The sequence below is a fragment of the Carassius carassius genome, chromosome 29, assembly GCF_963082965.1.
Source record: "Carassius carassius chromosome 29, fCarCar2.1, whole genome shotgun sequence".
Classification (NCBI taxonomy): domain Eukaryota; kingdom Metazoa; phylum Chordata; class Actinopteri; order Cypriniformes; family Cyprinidae; genus Carassius; species Carassius carassius.
The window spans coordinates 9,614,521-9,635,343 of NC_081783.1; the positions used below are offsets into that span (position 1 = coordinate 9,614,521).

Consider the following 20,823-nt stretch of genomic DNA (forward strand, 5'->3'; position numbering starts at 1 on the left):
GCTGTTGGAATTTGGTCCCATTCTTGCCTTATATAGATTTCCAGCTGCTGAAGAGTTTGTGGTTGTCTTTGACATGTTTTTCATTTAATGATGCGCCAAATGTTCTCTATAGGTGAAAGATCTGGACTGCAGGCAGGCCAGGTTAGCACCCGGACTCTTCTACGACGAAGCCATGCTGTTGTTATAGCTGCTGTATGTGGTTTTGCATTGTCCTGCTGAAATAAACAAGGCCTTCCCTGAAATAGACGTTGTTTGGAGGGAAGCATATGTTGCTCTAAAACCTTTATATACCTTTCAGCATTCACAGAGCCTTCCAAAACATGCAAGCTGCCCATACCGTATGCACTTATGCACCCCCATACCATCAGAGATGCTGGCTTTTGAACTGAACGCTGATAACATGCTGGAAGGTCTCCCTCCTCTTTAGCCCGGAGGACACGGCGTTCGTGATTTCCAACAAGAATGTCAAATTTGGACTCGTCTGACCATAAAACACTATTCCACTTTGAAATAGTCCATTTTAAATGAGACTTGGCCCACAGGACACGACGACGCTTCTGGACCATGTTCACATATGGCTTCCTTTTTGCATGATAGAGCTTTAGTTGGCATCTGCTGATGGCACGGCGGATTGTGTTTACCGACAGTGGTTTCTGAAAGTATTCCTGGGCCCATTTAGTAATGTCATTGACACAATCATGCCGATGAGTGATGCAGTGTCGTCTGAGAGCCCGAAGACCACGGGCATCCAATAAAGGTCTCCGGCCTTGTCCCTTACGCACAGAGATTTCTCCAGTTTCTCTGAATCTTTTGATGATGTTATGCACTGTAGATGATGAGATTTGCAAAGCCTTTGCAATTTGACGTTGAGGAACATTGTTTTTAAAGTTTTCCACAATTTTTTTACGCAGTCTTTCACAGATTGGAGAGCCTCTGCCCATATTAACTTCTGAGAGACTCTGCTTCTCTAAGACAAAGCTTTTATAGCTAATCATGTTACAGACCTGATATCAATTAACTTAATTAATCACTAGATGTTCTCCCAGCTGAATCTTTTCAAAACTGCTTGCTTTTTTAGCCATTTGTTGCCCCCGTGCAAACTCTTTTGAGACATGTAGCAGGCATTAAATTTTAAATGAGCTAATTAAGTGGATAAAAGTGTAAAATTTCTCAGTTTAAACATTTGCTACATTATCTATGTTCTATTGTGAATAAAATATTGGCTCATGTGATTTGAAATTCCTTTAGTTTTCATTTTATTAAAATTTAAAAAACGTCCCAACTTTTCCGGAATTCGGGTAGTATTTGAATTCATTGGATTTATGAATCAGATACTTTTTTAGATTAGGATATGAAACGTGGAAGACATCAGTAACTAAGCGCTTTAATGAGGCTAACAAACCATGTAATTTAGAGAGGACCCATGCACTTATGAGTTTGATAACAGGAAATTATGAATCACACTTAGCCTTCATATGCCCTCTGCCCCCACACAAACAATGCGAGATTCTGGCACAAACTGTATCTTTTATAAAAATAGTCAAATATTATATAAATATACACTACTGTTCAACAGTTTGGAGATGTTTTAATGTTTTTGAAATGAGTCTCACCAAGGCTACATTCTGTATCTGATCAAGCAAAACTGTAAAACAGTAATATTGTGAAATATTACTACAATTTAAATGTTAATGCATATGTTAATGTCATTTAAAATGTTTTTTTTCTTGTCTGCGATGACAAAGCTGAATTTTAGTAGCCATTACTCCAGTCTTCAGTTTCACAAAAAAGTACAGTCTTGTGTTGCCATGGTTAATAATGATAATGACATGAACCATGGGAATACCATGTTTTCGTACATGTACTGTAGCAATACAATATTATTAATATTATAGTTTTTTATGTCTTACTATCACTGTACCGTGGTACCACCATGGTACTTTCTCAGGAGAGACAAATTTGTCAAGCATGCTTGAGCACTGTTCTGAAGATTGTTGTTTATCCACCTGCAGGTTTGATTTATTGGTGAATGGAGGCTCAGCATTGACGTTGCGATTCGTGCGTGCTCCATTCTCTGCTGTGTATCGCACAGTTTGGTTGTCATGGAGAGTTTTCCATGTGATGGACACACTGGTGATGAGGAAAGAGGAAAGAGATATGCCAACCTGTGAATTTAGTGGCCTTGACAGACCCTCGCCCCGAATCACAGCGTCACCACTGTCCACCTTCTATCGCTCCAGCCCCGAGGCCAGCCCCATCATTCCTGAGACACAGGTGAGTCATACTGCATCACATCTGGGAGTAAAATGAGTCTCGGTTCATTTTTCCTTAAAATCAAAATAAATTTGTCTATGTGCCTCAAGCTCATCTGAGCTGTATGATTTAATGACACTACAAAATATGAGAGAACCAGGTGATTTTTACTTACATAACATACTGTACGGTCAGGAAAACCAGATATTCTTAAGATTGTCACACAGATATTGCTACTGAATTAATGATGACAGTGGCGCACCTTATCATGTTCCTGTGACAGAAATAATTCACATTTTATGCGTGTATCATAAATCACTTTTAAGGCTATAAGTGGAAGTCAGCAGAGATCAGACAGAATTAAAATAGATATTTTTTGTGGGAATGCATTATTTTTTATAACTGTCATTCTGAAGATGTTCATAGCTTGTCCTTGTAACTCTTCAAAAAGCTTCAATCTGAATGTTTTTTTACTCTTGTTTTTTTTTTTTTTAACTCTTTAAAAGAGATCAGGATCAGGGTTGCCATACACTACCATTCAAAGTTTTGGAGTCAGTAAGTCTCTTATGCTCACCAAGGCTGTCTTTATTTGATCTAAAATTAAAATAAATCTTACTGACACCAAACACTCTCAAGTACAAGAACAAATCATTAATAGTGTGAATTTATGAAGCAGATCATTTTGTTTGAAATATCTGACAATTTTAATAAAAATGATAATAGGCCACAAGGAAATTTACAATACAGGCAATTAACTTCCTCTCTCATGCACATTTTTAATCACAGGTTCTTCACGAGCAGACGGCTATTCCTGGGAGTGATTTAGACTTGATTTATTTGAGTTCACGTGCTTCAGCCTACAAACCTGTTCTGAAGGTCATCTTGACCCAGTCCAGCGTGCCCTTCGGCTTGGCTCGGGTCCACCTCATGGTGGCTGTGGAGGGCAGAATATTTCAGAAGCAGTTCCCAGCTTCACCCCGGCTCTCTTACAGCTTTATCTGGGACAAGACAGATGCGTACAGCCAGAGAGTCTATGGACTCGCAGAGGCTGTAGGTAGGTAGTGGAACAATGGGAGGAAACAGATCTATATAAAGCCCTCTGTGTATGAATATATTATTAACTTGAACTGATTTAACCCAGGAGCAAATTAATCTTTTTTCACCCAGATATTTCAGTGGTGAGATGAATCTTCCTAAACTGATAGTACAAGTCAAACTGATTATTAAACAGACCAGAAGGTTGAACTTAATTTTCTCTGAACTACTAGAATACAGGACGATAATATGGATTTGTTCTAATGCCGGCACAAAATGTATGATTTAAAACTTGCTGAAAATACACAGTTCAAAAGCCAATCTCATTTTGTTGAATTTGCAGCACATGCTTAATCGTTATCCTAACCATCTTTTGCTAAACTGACACTGGGCTGTGTTCTAGCAATAAATAAAAGGTATAAGCAGCTGCATTTTTCTAGTCCATCTATATATTGCTGACTGCTCTTTGCATGTATAATTAGTCTGCAAATGAAGCGCACTGAAAAAAAAACAGCTTTCAGAAGGTCACAGGCCCATTTGGAAAATGTTGTTACGACTGGACTCGTAGCTGCTCTGAAATAGTTACTGTACCAGTTTTCCATGTGCATAAAAAGTAAATTGTCAATACCACATATTTTGCTGGTATTACATTCAACACACAAGTGAGTCTCCTATAGAATTTTTTTTTTTCACAATTATATATACCTAAAATATTAGCTTCAATTGAGTAGTCTAACCATGAAACCTATATTAAATTAGGTAGAAAATACATTCAAGGATAATATATTCCTTTTGCCCTGTTTCCTTCTCTATTCTTTAGTGTCCGTGGGCTTTGAGTATGAATCATGTCTGAATGTGATCCTATGGGAGAAGCGGACAGCCACGATGCAAGGATATGAGCTGGAGGCCTCCAGCATGGGCGGATGGACCCTGGATAAGCATCACATCTTGGATGTGCCAAACGGTAGGAATCGCTTATTAAACGCCACCGGAACCACCTCACGGGAAATGTCCCCTCACCAATTCAGGGGTCAGTGCCTCTACCTGGACTCATTGTCATAAATATTCATCTTAACATGAAATACGGTTCATTGCCTCATTTGCACATAATAAAGCAGAGTTTGAAAGGGCTAATCGCTCACAGTGATGACAGATTAAATCGGAATCATTAACATAGCGTGCCAAGTTAGAACTGTGCTCTGCAACATTATGGGGGACATGATTTGGCTGAATGAACTTTATCCAGTTTTCAGGCGCAGAATGCATACTTATAGCTTAATTCAATAAAAGTGCCATTAAAACACAAGCCTGAATATGGAAATGTGGCATTATTCCACCAGACATTCCCCGTTCCTTTGTCTTCATAATGAAACAGGGTGACAGGGGAGCTCATTCTTCTGCTTAAATCTCCATATTCACACACATAATGGCATCTTTTTGTTCTTGGTAAATGACGATGTGTGCACAGTTTGAACAAGATCCAGCAGTCGTATTTAATGGCGCATTTTGGGAGAAGTCGGCTGTGCAAGCACATCCCGATGCCCTAAATGAAAACAAGATTAGACTGACACTTTTCAGGTGCAGTTGTCTCAGGTTGTTTCTCTAGAGTTAGTGTGACAACATCTGATTGTTCCACGCCTGAACCAAAGATTTTAAGCCTCTTTTTGATTGCTGGCTAAATGCCCAGTTGGCCTTGGGATTTCCACATCCTTTAATCCGATGACCTGCCGAACAAATGGTCATGGCCGTCTGCTCAAGCCTTATTTTTGCACCTCTACACAGTTTATCTAGTTTAAGCAGTCTTTCTGCCAATAAGTCTTAAATTCTCATTTTACACCTCAAGCGCCAGAGTGGATTAAACCAATTGCAGATTTTCTGAGATAGCTTATATCATATTTAGATTAGACCATTATTATTGAAATGCTTTGGTGTTCAAATTTTATCATTTCATACTCAATACTGATTAGTTAATAGTGCATTTAACTGATTTGCCTTTTTATAATTATTCTCAATTCATGCAGATGATATCATGACATATTTTTATCTGTTATGGTAAATATTAGGAGATTTTAATACTGCTTAGATTTTTTGATAGCTGCTGAAGTTCATAGACTTTGAATTGAAGATTAACTGCATTGTTTTTGCTGTTTTTGTGAACTAAATCTGTCAAAAACCTCACAGACACAGTTGAAAGCAATGGAACAAAAAGCCTGGGAACGGCATATTCTGATGGAAAGCACTGAAGCATAGAGCATCTGTCCTCAGCTCTGTTATATATAAATCCATAACATGATCACCCGTTCTTCTTAACTCAGTTAGCTTGTTTGTGGTTAGATGAGTTTTACATGGGGTTACTCATTATTTGTCTAAACGCTCATAATCTACTTAGGCATCGACTTATAAGTTTACTTTGAGAAGAATAGTGCTTAAAAGAGCTTAGCACATAAATCTGGCTCACCCTGTTTAATCTGAGTTTTTATTAGATGAAAGCTTTGCACATTTGGGCATGTCACCTTTACAATCTTTTCATTTAGTGAGTTTCTGTACATCAGAAGCGATGCATGGGAAGTGATGGAGATGGGAAAACATTTTGTCCTGAAGAACATGTCACAAATGTAATCAATTTGCCAAAGGGAGATCTTCTCTTTGACAGTCCCATTTGTCTCACTGATTGATAATGCAGAGCGACTCATATCTATGGCTTACAGGTCTGATCAGCAGTCAGTGGCTGTGCAAACTGGGTGCCTGGGCATTAGTGTATGTGTTTGAGCAAAAGCTACATCCCACTGCTGAGCTTTTCCTTATAACACAAGCATACTCTTGTTAATTTTACATATTTAATCACAATCTTTATCTTCAAAATGTATGATATTGTCCAAAAAGCTAATACAAAAATTCTTCTATTTTGAATCCAAATAAAAACATAAGAGTTTAAATGAAAAGGTTTTGAGAGCAGTACACAAGCAGTGTGAATTCCACAAGTTTGTGTAAAACCTGATCATGCAGCACGATTTGAGAATGACCCAAAGAGCATATTGTACTTTTTAACAAAGCAAGAATAATTAACCATCAGTATAAATGAGTTCACATGATCAGTGTTACTAAGTTGCTTATGTAATTAGTGATTCTTCTTTTAGTCTCAACTTCATTTAAAATATTTTCATGTTTTAACTAGTTTTAAACAGGAAAAATATGTTTGGTGAAGAAGAACAATTTTAAATGTTTCCCTGTTTCTATTTTATAGAATACAATTCCCTGTTTCTTATTTTATTTGTTCCTTTCTAAAAGTTTATTTTTAGGGAAAAAAAGTTGTCTCAGACTTTTGGACCCCACTATAGGTGTCAATCCTTAACCTTTTTGGTGTTTTTTTTTTTTTTTTTTTTTTTTTTCCGGATATGGCAGACTGCTTAGTCTGACACCTCTTTATGAATGCTGCAGAACACCTAGAATATTTGATATTCAGCTTGTTTGCTTGACATTTACAACATAGTTTTATTTATCCCATTGCTATTTGATCAGCATATTTGCTCAGTGAATAATCAATAAGCATAAGCATTGCATTACTGTAGATGACATTGAATGAAATTTCCATTTATAGAGTTTGTTGTACTTCATAGACATTAACATGTAGCTGAGAGTGGCCAAAACAAATCAACTGCTTTTCACCTAAAGGTCTAGCCATAAAGTCACAAGATAATCAGGCCACAATTTACAGCCTCCATGCATGGTAATGGCAAACACTAATGAAAAACATGCACTTTAAAGGTAATTATTTTGTAATGATGCATGTACACTCAAAAATAAATGCTGGGTTAATATTGACAAACCCAGCATTTAGACCCAACGGTTGATTTACTACCCAGAAAGTTGGGTTAAACATCTAACCCAACAGTTGGTTGAAAACAACCCAATCGTTGGGTTTGTCCCAGCCTTGTTTTAAGTGTAATTAGAAGTTCTTGCAGTGTTTGCACACAATTTGTGCTATGGATATCTTAAATTATGTGACTTGTTGAGGACAGCAACTAGTTTTATTGTTCCTTGAGGATGATGAAAAATTAATCGCATAGACCTGTACTGAGGGAGATTAGCTGAATCACATCTATGGAACAAAGTATCTTAAAGATAATGAGCATTGTTAGTAAGAAACCAAACAGAACAATGTGTCCTGGCAACCACCCACAATGCCTTTGTGGCACTGATATTGATTATTACAATCAATATATTGTTAATGTTGTTCTTGTAGCACAGGGTTTCCAAAGGACTTACAGTCAGATCTTTGTAGATGTAGTAGTTCATTATTTTCTTCCTATTATTTGAACAGTGGTTCATGAGTAGTGTGAGCAGTGCACAATAAGATTAGGGCAATGCAATGCAGCAATCGCACAGTTTGAGTAAGTGAGAAGTGTCATTGGTTTGTCTTGCTGTCAAGGTCAGTGGCTGTGTTGAGTCACACTTAAAAGCAGCCACCCAGACCAATTCATCTTACTTAATGGTACATTGTAGACCTCTGAATAAGAAAATCAGCTTCTATTGGTCCGGGTGTTCTCGAGTTCCCCTCTGACTGTGTCTTCATTCCAGTCTTCCTCTCAATCAATTAATCAATGGCAGGGCCTAATTAAGCAGGAACAAATTGCTATGCACCCTGCTTAGCTGCACATGGGAAGACATTACCCATGATTCGCATGCAGTTCAGAATTGCAGAGGGTTTGGGGTCATTTAAGCTCTCTGTGAATTAACAGCTGATATCAGCCAATGACAGTTTACCACTCTTGCTGCTAAAGTGACAGTCATCACACTAAAGAGGAATGCCCGATGAGACTTGGCACTGGGTGCACTTGATTTGTCTCCTCAGTGACAGAGTACATTCAGGATAGGCACAAATCTACATATTTTGCAAATCATGTAGTTGGCCTGTATTATTAGGCTGCTTTCAGGTTCACATTTCTTCAGCTTTCTTTTGTTCAAAACCAGCTATAGAGTGGAACTGAATTATATGCTTTTGACATGTTTTTCAAATACATTTTTTTTTTAGCATGGCATACCATTTTAAAAACAATGCTCGTGGCAGGACGCTCAAAACAGCGCAATATGCAATGCAACAGCCAAAGATTTCTGTTTGAATGTGTATGACTGTTTTAATAACTGGTGCTTTAACAGGGGATGTATCTGAAGATGCAACTTTTTTAATTCTTTTTATTGATTTTTTTATTCAGTCTCATATTGTTTAATTAAAATGCCATACCTCGATCTTTCAGTGAAAACAACAGACATTACTTCAGTTTTGTGACTTTATTTACATTCACTCATTTGTCTGATATATCTTCTACACAAAATAAATACAATATGGCTAGATCTGATTGCTGAGATAGTTTATACCTTTGTTATACATAGTCATATATCGTCCAGCCCTAAAACCACTCTATGTTAAGGAATTATATACAGTACATAAAAGTATGAATGTAGGTGCTATACAGCTAAAGCACACTATGCTGAATGTATGCTAATTAAAACTCCTCTGCAAAAAAAATGTCAGAACTACCAAGAAAAAAAAAGAAAACAAGTCTATTTTCTGCTTTCCATGATCGGAGTGGAGTAGACCACCCTCCAATAGAAAACAAGCAAAAAGGTCTCTCTGCTCTGCTTCTGACACTTTGGTTTGTCTTGCACAAATAATAAAAAATAAAAGTAAAGATAACTCTAAACTGGGCTGAACCTTGAGCCTTGACAAAACATTTTAAACTTAACATTTTCAGACTCCTATAGTTTTAATAAAACTCGAAATCTAAACCAATTACAGAGCAGAGATGATGGTGTGTAGCCACTGAGGAAGCTAGTTACTGAACTTGAGTTGTAGTGGCCAGCCAATAGGAGTGTAGTTCAGTGCAGTGTTATTGATGTGATTAATAGGCCAAAGCAAGTGTTGGAAGTCTAACATGTTGCTCAGTATGAATAATTTATGGCCCTGGGCATGGCACTTCCCTTTGAAGTTCCTCTTTGAAGCCAACCCCAAAAAGAAACAAGTTAAATTTTCACAGGACTGAAATATTTATCTGTAATGACCCAAGCTCCTCGCTCAGTCTTGGACTGAAAGTGGTGTTGAAATGATTGAAACGATCAAAGGTTTTAGAAGCTGAGATCTATAGGGACTGGAAAATAGAGCACACAGCTGAGTAGACAATCACCTCTCAGGTGATCAAAATGTCTCTGGTTCGTACATTTAATGCCTGAGGACCGTATTCTTTTTTTTTTGATATTGCACATTTGAGACAGATTTTCTCTGATTTGACAGCACAAACAACACATAATCCTTAAAAAATTCAATCATAGTTTTGCCAGGAGAACTGCTATTGTGTGGCATAAGTTTTTCTCTGAACAAGTTTTTTTATTTTTTTATTTATAGATAATAGATTCACGTGCTAAAATAATTAAGAAAATATAACTAAATAGATTATTTTAAATGTAGAAAATAACATTTTTAGTGAATTGACACAAACAATAGCATAGCTTGTATTTTGCAGATGAAATATATTTATCCTTCTGCTAATTTCCATTTCAAATTGCACTGAAAGGAAAATGATGTTACACCAAAATAACAAAGAGCAACATAAAAAAAAGGATAAAATTCTGCTTTAAACTAGACTGACTGCTCAAGAAGTGCTCAAATTTATTTCAAAAGTTGAAATCTATTCATCCATATTAATGAAAATGTTCATTATGGTCGCTCAGATGCCTTTAGTAGCTTAATTCTTTTTGGTGCTTCCTCATCAAAGTGCTACTTCAATGTCCACATTAATGGAGTTTCTAACGGAAGTTCGGGAAGATCACAGCGCTAAGTGCCCCCTTTTCATAGTGATGTCCAGGGTAGGAACTTTCATCTTTAGTTGAGTTATATGCTCAGGCCTCTCCATTACAGCCAGAAAAAAAAAGTCTTCTCTTTTTTTTTTCTCTCCATCCCTCTTAAAGATTACAAGAGCGTTTGAGCTTGTGAAGTCAGATAAGAATAGCATTTCTCTGCTTGTCTGAATAATCAAGTTCATGCATAATGTTTTTTTCTTTTTTTAATTGCAAATGCAATAGATTTTTTCATGTTAGTATTATTTTTATTAGTTGTATTAGTAGTAGTAATTTTCTCTTCTTGGGTCTATGTGCCTTTGGTTTTTGTGAAAATCATTATTTGTGAGAATTTCTTTTTTCTCCCAATCTCCCTGGTGTCTCAGGGATCCTGTATAAGGGAAATGGTGAGAATGTCTTCCTCTCCCAGCTTCCTCCCATCATCAGCACCATAATGGGGAATGGCAGACGCAGAAGCATCTCCTGTCCGAGCTGTAATGGGCAGGCGGAGGGAAATAAACTGCTGGCTCCTGTTGCTCTCGCATGGGGCATCGACGGGAGCCTGTTTGTTGGCGACTTCAATTACATCAGACGCATCTATCCATCAGGCAATGTCACTAGTGTCATGGAGCTCAGGTGAGTGAGCACAACTAGATGGGCGAATCAGCTGTACAGAAATCTGGCAGAGTACCTGAGGAAAGATTTTGTGACTATTCACAGCATGCTGAGAGGCAGCGTCTAGACATTGTCTTTCTACAAAACATTTAAAAGCATAACTATTTTTAATCCACAAAACTTTATAGTCCTCATAAAAAGGAGGCCTTGAAATTTTGCATGATGGCGACACCAATTCTCACAGCAGGCAATTTTTGAAGTCCGACAGTAATTGTCTTGGAAGTTATTGTTGAATGCTGTGAATCTGTAAACAGAGCTTTGATAGCAGTAGCAGCAGTGTTTGAAAGGTGATGAATTTAGATGTTTAGACAGTGCTGTGCTTCAGTCTGTTAGAAAGGTAAACTCTGTCAAAGACATTATTTTATTTTAAATCTACTCTCTTTGAAATTTACAGAATTTTACAATAGACAGAATTTTGGGTTACACTTTATTTTAAGGTGTCTGTTACGTGTTATACATTTAAGTACGGAGTAATATTAATTAACTACATGGATTTACTTTATGGTTTGGGTTAGGATTAGGGTTTGGCTTAGGGTAATTTGCATATAATTATGCAAAATTAATTGTTATTATAATAGTAAGCACATGCAACACATTAAAGTCAAGTGTTACCAAATTTTATTTCAACATTTTGTTATATACAGTGTTCAAAGAATCAATGTTGTTTTTGTTTTTACAAATAAATGTCATTAATTGAAGTATAGCTGAAATTAAATAAAAAAGATATATATTAGAAGAAAAACTTAAAAAAAAATTTGCTCCAGCAGTTAACTGAAATATTTGTTTAAACTGAAGTTCTAAAATAACTCAAATGAAAACTAAAATAAAAAGATAAATAGAAATAGAAATAAAAATAAGATTGCTAAAAATGAAATGAAAATAAAAACCGAAACATAAAAATAAATCAAAGCTCATAATATTCAAATATTATTAATTAAATAATCGAATGATTAATTAAAAACTATTACAAATATGAATAAATACTCAAATACTATAGAAATAAAATGAAAACACTGTTAAGGACTAATTCTAGATGTATTGCAAACTCAGTATAGAATTGTGGAGAATACATACAGTAGTGCCCAGAACTTGACTGACAACTGGTTATGTAAAGTAAATAGAGTAAGTGTATACTATTTTACCTAAACTTGTCATACTGTATGTTCTTACTATATGTTTCCCTCCTTTTTTCAAACTACCCGAAGAAATAAGGATTTCAGGCACAGGTAAGTTACATTTAGTAAATATAACACAATGCTGGTGTTTTAAAAGACATGCATGTATTGTGTACTGAATTTTAGATGGGCAACTTTCAACAAACATCACTCGTTGCAACACTTTTGGGCACTTTTTTTAATGGAATTAAATGACCAAAGGGTGTCTGTAGAAAACTAACCCAGGTTTGCTAATAATAAGATGTCAAGGCACATTTTATGAGAGATGTTTCCACATCACCTTTTTTTGACTGCCTAAAAGACTTACTGAAGCTATATGTAAGAGGACTTTGGATTATGATGCAGTGGGTGACACTTTGGGCATCTAGCTTAAAGAAGTACCACTGTTTTACATTTTCACATGTGGATTTTACACAGGCCAGTGCTTCTGAGTGTGAATTGGTTTCCAAATAGACCAGGATATCGATCGCATAGAGTATGCTCAGCCTGCAAGAATTGCCCTAAAACCACTTTTGATAAAACGTGAAAAGATTTGCCTGATCCCAGAGGAAAAGGTCACAGATCTCCACACCAACATGCACAAAGTCTCGACTCAACTGGTCATTTAACCACTAATGGCATGTCTGGAGGGGCCACATTAACTAATTCAGAAAGGAGCAGGCTGATTGAGAGTCAGAATTAATGAATGCAAATAAGCATAACGTTCTGAAAAGCCATCAGTTGTTGACAGTCATTAAGATATGCATATCATCAGCACATCGCAGAGAACCTTTCCCCACAAGGGAACAGGAATGATTGAAATGATCTGGCAGTCTTGAAGTCGTCATCACAGCCTCCGCAAATACGTTCCAGTCACATCACATTTACTTCCCTTTCACACATTCTTTTTTTTCTTTTTCCCATCTGTCAGGAGCTCACACCCTTTTGATAGATGCGAAAAAACATGCTGCGATTCTCTCAACGTCTTTAATGATATTAATATTCTAATCAGTCTCTCATTTCATCTGCCATCTCCAATTGCAATGTCAGACCAATAATTTATGAGTCGCACTGGCTCGGCTTGACAGCAGATTAATGTCTTCGCTCATAACGCCCACTGTTTATATGTCTCTCCCCAAGTAACAATCCCGCTCACCGCTACTACCTGACCACGGATCCCATCACAGGGCGGCTCTACGTGTCCGACACCAACTCCAGGCGCATCTACAGTCCGCAGGCATTCCTGGCCGGCTCTGAGTCCCAGCAGAACGTGGAGGTTGTGGTGGGAACAGGAGATCACTGTTTGCCTTTTGATGAAACTCAGTGTGGAGACGGAGGACCAGCCACTGAGGCTCTCCTCACAGGACCCAAAGGTATTATTAAAGGATCATTAAAACTGACAATCAAAAGGGTTGTGCATTCTTTTCAAGGAAGAAGTTGACAAAAATGGGTTCTTCAAACTTCTGGAATGGCTGCGATGAATCTTCTGAGGCGTACGACACACTTTGATTGACATGAAAGTTCATCCCAAAGCTCTGTGAGCTTTTAACACTGTATTATGTAGTGAGGTTTTTGATTGGCGCTTCAACAAGGGAAATGGGAACTGACAGCCCCGGGATAGGCACTAAATTATTTGACTGAGCCAGACACAACGGATTGATGAAGCTGCTTTGAACGATTCATTACTTAACCGACATAAATTATAAAACGTCACACTTGTCTGGTGAATATAGACAACCCTATTTCAGCATATAATCTCGTCATGCAGAAAAAGAGATGTTTTCATTGTTTTTCAATGAAATGTCATTCACACACGAATTCATGCACTGAAAGATGGATACATTAGGTATCATATTTCCTGTGTAGATGGGTACGTAAAGTGTTGAATTGATGGGATGTGCGCAGAGATCTATATTCTGGCTGTCGCAACTTAAAAAATTCAGAGGCATTGATGCATACATGCATTTTCCTCGGTTGAGACTGAGATTTCACTTCAGTGTTTTTGTCAGGCACACAAACTCTCGGTGCTACCTCTCAGCTAGGCACACATTTTCCAAGCCGCGGTTACTATAGCAACCCACACTTTCATAATTTGGGTTTAAAAGTGGGTTTGATGCTTTCCCACTCCATGCTTTTGTCAAATACCCTGAGCAGACATACGGACGGACTGAGACGGAGTGAGAGAGAGCGAACACAGGCTGAAATGCAAGAGGGAGGGAGGGATGTTCTAATACATCCTATTCCACTTTCTCCTTAAGAAATAATTCAGCAGTGGGAGGCAAGATGTGAATAATTGAGGGCGATGCTTTCTGCAGTGACCTGAATAATGGGAAGCCAAACACGACACATGTACCCGCTGCCTGGATCAGGCAAGCAAAGAGCACAGCTGTGTGACCCGCACATTCCGTTCCTTCCTCTCTTCTCTCCAGGGATCGCCGTTGACAAGAACGGACTGATCTACTTTGTGGACGGGACCGTGATCCGGAAGGTGGATCAGAACGGCATCATCTCCGGCCTGCTGGGGTCCAATGACCTTGCCTCTGCTCGACCCCTGAGCTGTGACTCGGTTATGGACATCCATCAGGTGAAAAGTTCAAATTGCTCAAATCAACACACTCAAGTCAATTATCATGATCCAATCAGAGACCTACATGAGTTTTGGTGGTAGTACATATTTCAGATTTAATTATACTTTTTTAATCTAATTTAATTATACAGTGCAGTGCCACAGTGATAAGCTGTTGTGTGTGTGGGTGTGTGTGTTTTAGTATAAAATAATAATGCAAAAATCTAGAATAGGAAGGCCAATGGTTGACATAATGCTCTTATACACAAAATATTATGGGACATATAAAATATTTTTTTAACAAATATTTTACTCAAAATGTACAAAAATAAGTATTGATAACAGTTTACAATAAGGTAAATTTAACACAAAACCACAAATGCATCAGTATCATAAACTAACAATGAACAAGAAAAAAAAAACTCAGCTAAAAGAGTCATTTTTGGTGATTTACTGTTTTCTATATAAAATCATCCTTTTTAAGGTAAAGAACATTCTGTGAAAATGTAACATTGATATGTGTATTACTGAATAAGGCCAGTAATATCAAAGTTTTAAATCATTGTGAAATTAAAGATTGAAATCAAACTTTGATGCTTGTTATCTCATAGATAGATTTTGAGAATTTAGCCTGGATTTCAAAGAGGGTCACACACACACACACACGGAAAATTCCTCCTTGTCCTGCAAATTCTTCAGTTTTCCTGCATCTTTTGCATATTTGAACCCTTTCCAGCAGTGACTGTATTATTTTGAGATCCATCTTTACACACTGAGGACAACTGAGGGACTCAAACACAACTATTAAAAAAGGTTCAGTATTCACTGATGCTCCTGAAGGAAACACAATGCATTAAGAGCCGGGGGTGAAAACTAATTAATCTAATTAATTGCAGCACCCTGCAATTAATTTAGATTTAAAATTTTAGTCGACAGACAGCCGTGTATATATATATATTTATTACATGGCTCTGTGGAATACCTGATTCTGATTGGTCAGTCGCGACATTACGAGGTATATTACCCCTCTATAACAACTGGTAAAAGCTAATAACACAGGCTCTTCCGGGTAACAGAAGCCTGCGCTGTACTCTTGCTTGAACTATATAATGGATTATAAGAGAACTAACAAACTGGTAAGGTTTTAAAACATTTTTGTCTTAATTATTTTATTGCCTTAATTATTTTTGTGGTGAAATTTGGTGTAATAAGTTGTTTGACTTCACCGTTTCCCTTAAATGTCTGTCTAGTTTGAACTTGCCGCTTGCTTGCAACTGCTGTCTTCAAAGAAGCTTTGCGCTCAAATATTTCAACTCAAATCAATATTTTGCTTCTAATTATTTACTTATGTGGCAAGTAGCTGTGTAATAAGCATGATAATGTACATCCAGCTGGATGTTATCTCAGAATAAACCCCTTATATATTTATTTTTTAAAATATAATAATAATAATAATAATAATATATTAAAATAATATTATGTAGAAGATACCATTAATCTAAATTCATATGCTGTAAAAATATTCTTAATTGTTGTTTCTCAATGTTAACATTAAAGCTTTTACAATAATATTAACATATAAAGCCTTGCTGTAAAGTGTTAACAAAATATCTATTGATAATTTATACAGCCTGAAATATAATGGATTAAAAAACTATTATGAATGCGGGTAGGATTAAAAACTAGCATTTACTAATATCTCTGTCTATCCCAAAATGGAAGTGGAGTTATATAAACTATAACAGCAACAAAACAATTTTTTTCTTATTCATCTGCCTGTAGGTGTCTTTAGAATGGCCGACAGATCTGGCTGTTAGTCCGATGGATAACTCATTGTTTGTGCTGGATGGCAGTGTGGTTTTGCGGATCACTGAGGAGGGGCAGGTCAGCGTGGCAGCAGGCAGACCCCTTCACTGCCCCATGCCTTCTACAGACATCCTGGTGACAGAAACACAGCGAGCCACGCATACCCATCTGGAATCCCCAAGTGCCATCGCCATCTCCTTCAGTGGAGAGCTGTATATCGCGGAGACAGACGAGAGGAAGATGAGCCGTATACGCAGCGTGGCAGCAGATGGCGAGATCACTTACCTGGCGGGGGCGCCTTCAGACTGCGACTGCAAGACCGACGTCAACTGTGATTGTTACCTTACAGGAGACGGCTTCGCTAAAGACGCCCGGCTGAACGGGCCGTCCTCTCTTGTGGCAGCTCCGGATGGAACCCTGTATGTAGCCGACCTGGGAAACATTCGCATTCGAGTGATTGGAAAAAACAAGCCTGCACGTAACAGCATGGGCTTGTATGAAGTGGCATCTTCCGCGGAGCAGGAAGTGTACATGTTTGACAGTAATGGCACGCACCAGCACACGGCCAACCTGATCACTGGAGACTTCAAATATAACTTCAGCTATAGCAATGAGGGAGATCTGACCTCGGTGGCTGACAGTCATGGGAACACGCTACGGATTCGCCGGGACACCAGCCGCCTTCCTGTCCGCATCGTTGCACCTGACAACCAGGTTATTTGGCTAACTGTAGGCTCGAGTGGTGGGTTGAAGACCCTTGGCACACAGGGGCGTGAACAGGTGCTGCTAACTTACCATGGCAACAGTGGTCTCCTGGCAACCAAGAGCACTGCCAATGGATGGACAACATTCTATGAGTAAGAGTGTTTGACAGTTTTGCTTGCTACTCTTTGCTTGCCAGGACAAACATCCCTATAATTGCTCAAATTTAGGGTCAGTGAACTTAAGAATTTAATCGGCACGAATTCATCCAGCATCATTTGGGCTACAGACAGAGCTGGGTAGATTAATCACAAATTGTTACTGATTCCAAATTACATGCCAAAAATTGTGATTTGTAACATAATCCATTACATTACACAATATAATCTTGACTACTTTTTTGATTACTTTTAAACTAACTCGTTTATCACATTGATTTAAATTGGATAATCTGGTACCATATCAATGTAAAAGCACAAATGGTAAGAAAATATATACCATTCGCTATAATTAACAACATTAACTGCATTAAACATTAAATTACGTTATTAATTTCAAGCTAATAATTACATCATAAAAGTATAACATTAAAATGATTAGATCTCAGTAGTACTTATATTTAAATATATTTGGTGAAAGATTTTCAGATGACAAAAAAAGTCTGGGAAATCCTGCATTACATGTAAATAAGAAATAATGTGAATTTGTGCATTTTAATGTGTTTGAAAGACAAAAGCCTTCTGAACACATAATAAAACATGGTAAAATAATATACTGAGTGATAATTCAACACATACATGTTCATCAGTACTTTTTAAACCTGAAATTATTTTTGTAGCTCCAGTGGTCAAATGGTGTTTAGCCACCTGATTAAAGACTGGCCTTTGTCTGAATGTTCACAAAACATTTAAAAGAGGAATTAGGGACAATCAATAAATTATGAATAATTTATTGCTATTTTGAGAATAACATGTAATCATGTGATCAATAAAAAAGTAACTGTAGACTGATTTAGAGTATTTTAAAATGCAATTTAATCTAATTACAAGTACTTCATTTTTGGAATCTGATTACGTAATCCAGATTACATGTTATCAGTTACTGCCCAGCTCTGGCTACAGACATGAATGATATCTTGCCCTGGTTATTAGTGTTGTCAAAAGACCCGGTACTTCGGTACCAAGTCGGTACTAAAAAAATTTAAAAGTGACGGTACCAGGTTTCTTTAAGTACCAGTAGTACCGAGGTCCCGTTCAAACCCGGTTCAGCGCTATGATTTCCGCGAAGCAGAAAACGAGGACGGAATCTCAAAATCCAGTCATGAAAATGAAACTTACATTTTAATATGGACAGTCACAGAATTTGTCAAAGTTAGCATAAATTAATCAAATCAAATCTCCATATGGACCAGTATCTGTAAATGTTAAGCTGCAAAAGTTGTTTGAATTATGAATCTGTGTTCTGCGCGTCTCTGTGTGAATGAATGAATGGCAGAGACGTTCGGGTTTGTTTACTACATAGACTGAAGCGCATGACGCTTGCATTAATTTCAGCATCTGAGCTTCAGAGTTCTCTCTCCATCAAGCGATCTGAATTTTTCAGTTCATCTCAATGGACACACAGCGCACCTGTATTTGATGCTCTGTAAACTCTTTGTGAAGGCGCACGACTCACCGTCGCTTTACTGATAGCGCTTTTTCTCACACATGCAAAGAGAGAAAGAGCGAGAGTCTTACCACGCTGAATCGACACGCTATATGTAAACTACTATTTGTTGTCTTCTCCAGTCAAAATAATGGAGTTCATATAGAATTATTCATATTCATTTTCTAACAAGCAGAAGACATACCGGTTTCTCCGGTAGTGGGCGGAGCTAATGCGCAAATGCCAATTTCATTGGCTGGCGCTGATCTCTTACCGTCCCTGTTTTGATTTCAGCAAATCAGTTTGACAGAACGCAGACAACGTGATTAATATTCATGAACCCAGCAGCTCATCAATTCATAGTACATTGTATATACATTAGTATGATAGTAGAATTAGTAGTAGTATTATCTTTTAATAATAATTAACATGATCTATTACTATTTTTTTTTACAGAAACCCTCAATGACCAGAAATATCTTAAGCATCACCACCAGTCTTAAGTTCAGTTAAAATGACAAATATGCATTCATTAGGCCTAAAAGTTAATTTTTACATAAAAGGCATTGTGCTAGAAATATTACTAATATTTAGTAAAATGTATGTGATACTGCTACTACTGTTGAAAAAATTTATAAAACTTTATTTTTTAAAGAAATTAATCACAATATTTCTTCCATGTTTTAATTTTAATAGCAAATCCCCTTTATTTACCAAAAATAAAATGTGTTTAAATTTCATAAATTAAAAGACAAATTAAATTTGGGTGAAACTTGTTTACTGTTTTTCATAATTATATAACTTGTAGAAAAACTTCAAACACAATTGTAAATAAGTATATAGAATGGCATTGGTTTTATTTTTAGTGCTTTTTTTTTAATTAGCATATTTTTGTGTTTTGCTTTGGTACCGAAATTGGTACCGAGAACTGTGGATTTTCACTGGTATCGGTACCGAATACTGAAGTTTTGGTACCGTGACAACACTACTGGTTATTATGGAAAAGTGTACCAAAAAGTACTCAGACACCTGGTGGATAATAAATTGGCAAAAATGCCAAAGACATTTGGAAGAGGACCTGAACCATTTCTAGGGAACAACATCATGACACAGTAGTAATATAAACATTAAGACAGATAGACCAGTAGAAAAATGCATATTCATATGGTTTGCATTAAATGTAGGCTTTTTAACATTTCTTTCAGCTATGACACAGAGGGACGACTGACCAATGTAACTTTTCCTACTGGAGTGGTGACCAGTCTGGCCTATGACATGGATACTGTCTCTACAGTAGAAAGAGAAAGCTTTGAACGAGATGAAGCTGCAACTATAACTACAAACCAGTCAGCAATTCAAAATGTCCTCACATTACTTCAAGGTAAGCCTTGTGTTCCATGTTATTATTTTTTTTCTAGCCTTTCTGCTTGTGCCATTTATGTTGTCTTTGTTATTTTGCAGATCAGCTGAAGAACAACTATGTGATTGGTTATGACCATTCCTTGTGGATTCTGTATGCCAATGGAATGAACACTCACTACCAGACTGAGCCACACATTCTGGCTGGCGCATCTTCTCCTATACTGGCACGAAGAAACATGACCCTGCCCGATGACAGCGGGCAAAACTTGGTGGAATGGCGCTTTCGCAAAGAGCAGACGAGGACGAAGGTCACAGTGTTTGGACGGAAGTTACGAGTACGTAATAAAGTCCAATTATCGAGGACAACCATTAAAAAAAAAAGAAACCATAGGACAGTGTTGTTCTTAAATCTTTTAGGCTTATTATAACACAAAGCACTTGACATCTGTCTTGAGGTTAAATGACTTGGCATTTTAAAACTAACACAAGATTTCTTTGAAATACTTATGTGTTGATGTGAATTCTTGCTAATTAAATTTGGCATGAAAATGGCACCTGGCATAATACAGTTTAAAAATCCTGCAAGCTTTCCTGCTATATTTTTTATTTAGATATAAATTCTAACAAATTAAATCAATTAAGTAAATTTGGCACCCAGCTAATCTAGGAGTACAAAAAAAGCTTTACAGTGGTTAAGTTTATTCTAAAATTTATGTTGCTTACACTGGAAGATGATTTAATAGCTTGAATGTGCCACTGAGCCACTTAGTTTTATAAAGTTACAGTATTAATCAT

General features: G+C 37.1%; 1 protein-coding gene and 1 long non-coding RNA gene across 3 annotated transcripts in view; one reads left to right on the forward strand and one right to left on the reverse strand.

Moving 5' to 3' along the window:
• Positions 1-20,823, forward strand: part of si:dkey-237h12.3 (teneurin-3) — a 114,299-nt gene that overhangs the window by 87,708 nt on the left and 5,768 nt on the right. For both annotated transcript variants that reach the window (XM_059515822.1, XM_059515823.1), the window contains 10 exons: positions 2,013-2,274; positions 3,040-3,307; positions 4,109-4,252; positions 10,506-10,755; positions 12,000-12,020; positions 13,089-13,321; positions 14,378-14,532; positions 16,297-17,177; positions 19,872-20,047; positions 20,128-20,363. In XM_059515822.1, the coding sequence (XP_059371805.1) occupies positions 2,013-2,274; positions 3,040-3,307; positions 4,109-4,252; positions 10,506-10,755; positions 12,000-12,020; positions 13,089-13,321; positions 14,378-14,532; positions 16,297-17,177; positions 19,872-20,047; positions 20,128-20,363 (2,626 nt within the window). The remainder of the gene's footprint in view (positions 1-2,012; positions 2,275-3,039; positions 3,308-4,108; positions 4,253-10,505; positions 10,756-11,999; positions 12,021-13,088; positions 13,322-14,377; positions 14,533-16,296; positions 17,178-19,871; positions 20,048-20,127; positions 20,364-20,823) is intronic.
• Positions 1-20,823, reverse strand: part of LOC132109605 (uncharacterized) — a 41,074-nt gene that overhangs the window by 6,572 nt on the left and 13,679 nt on the right. The window lies entirely within an intron of this gene.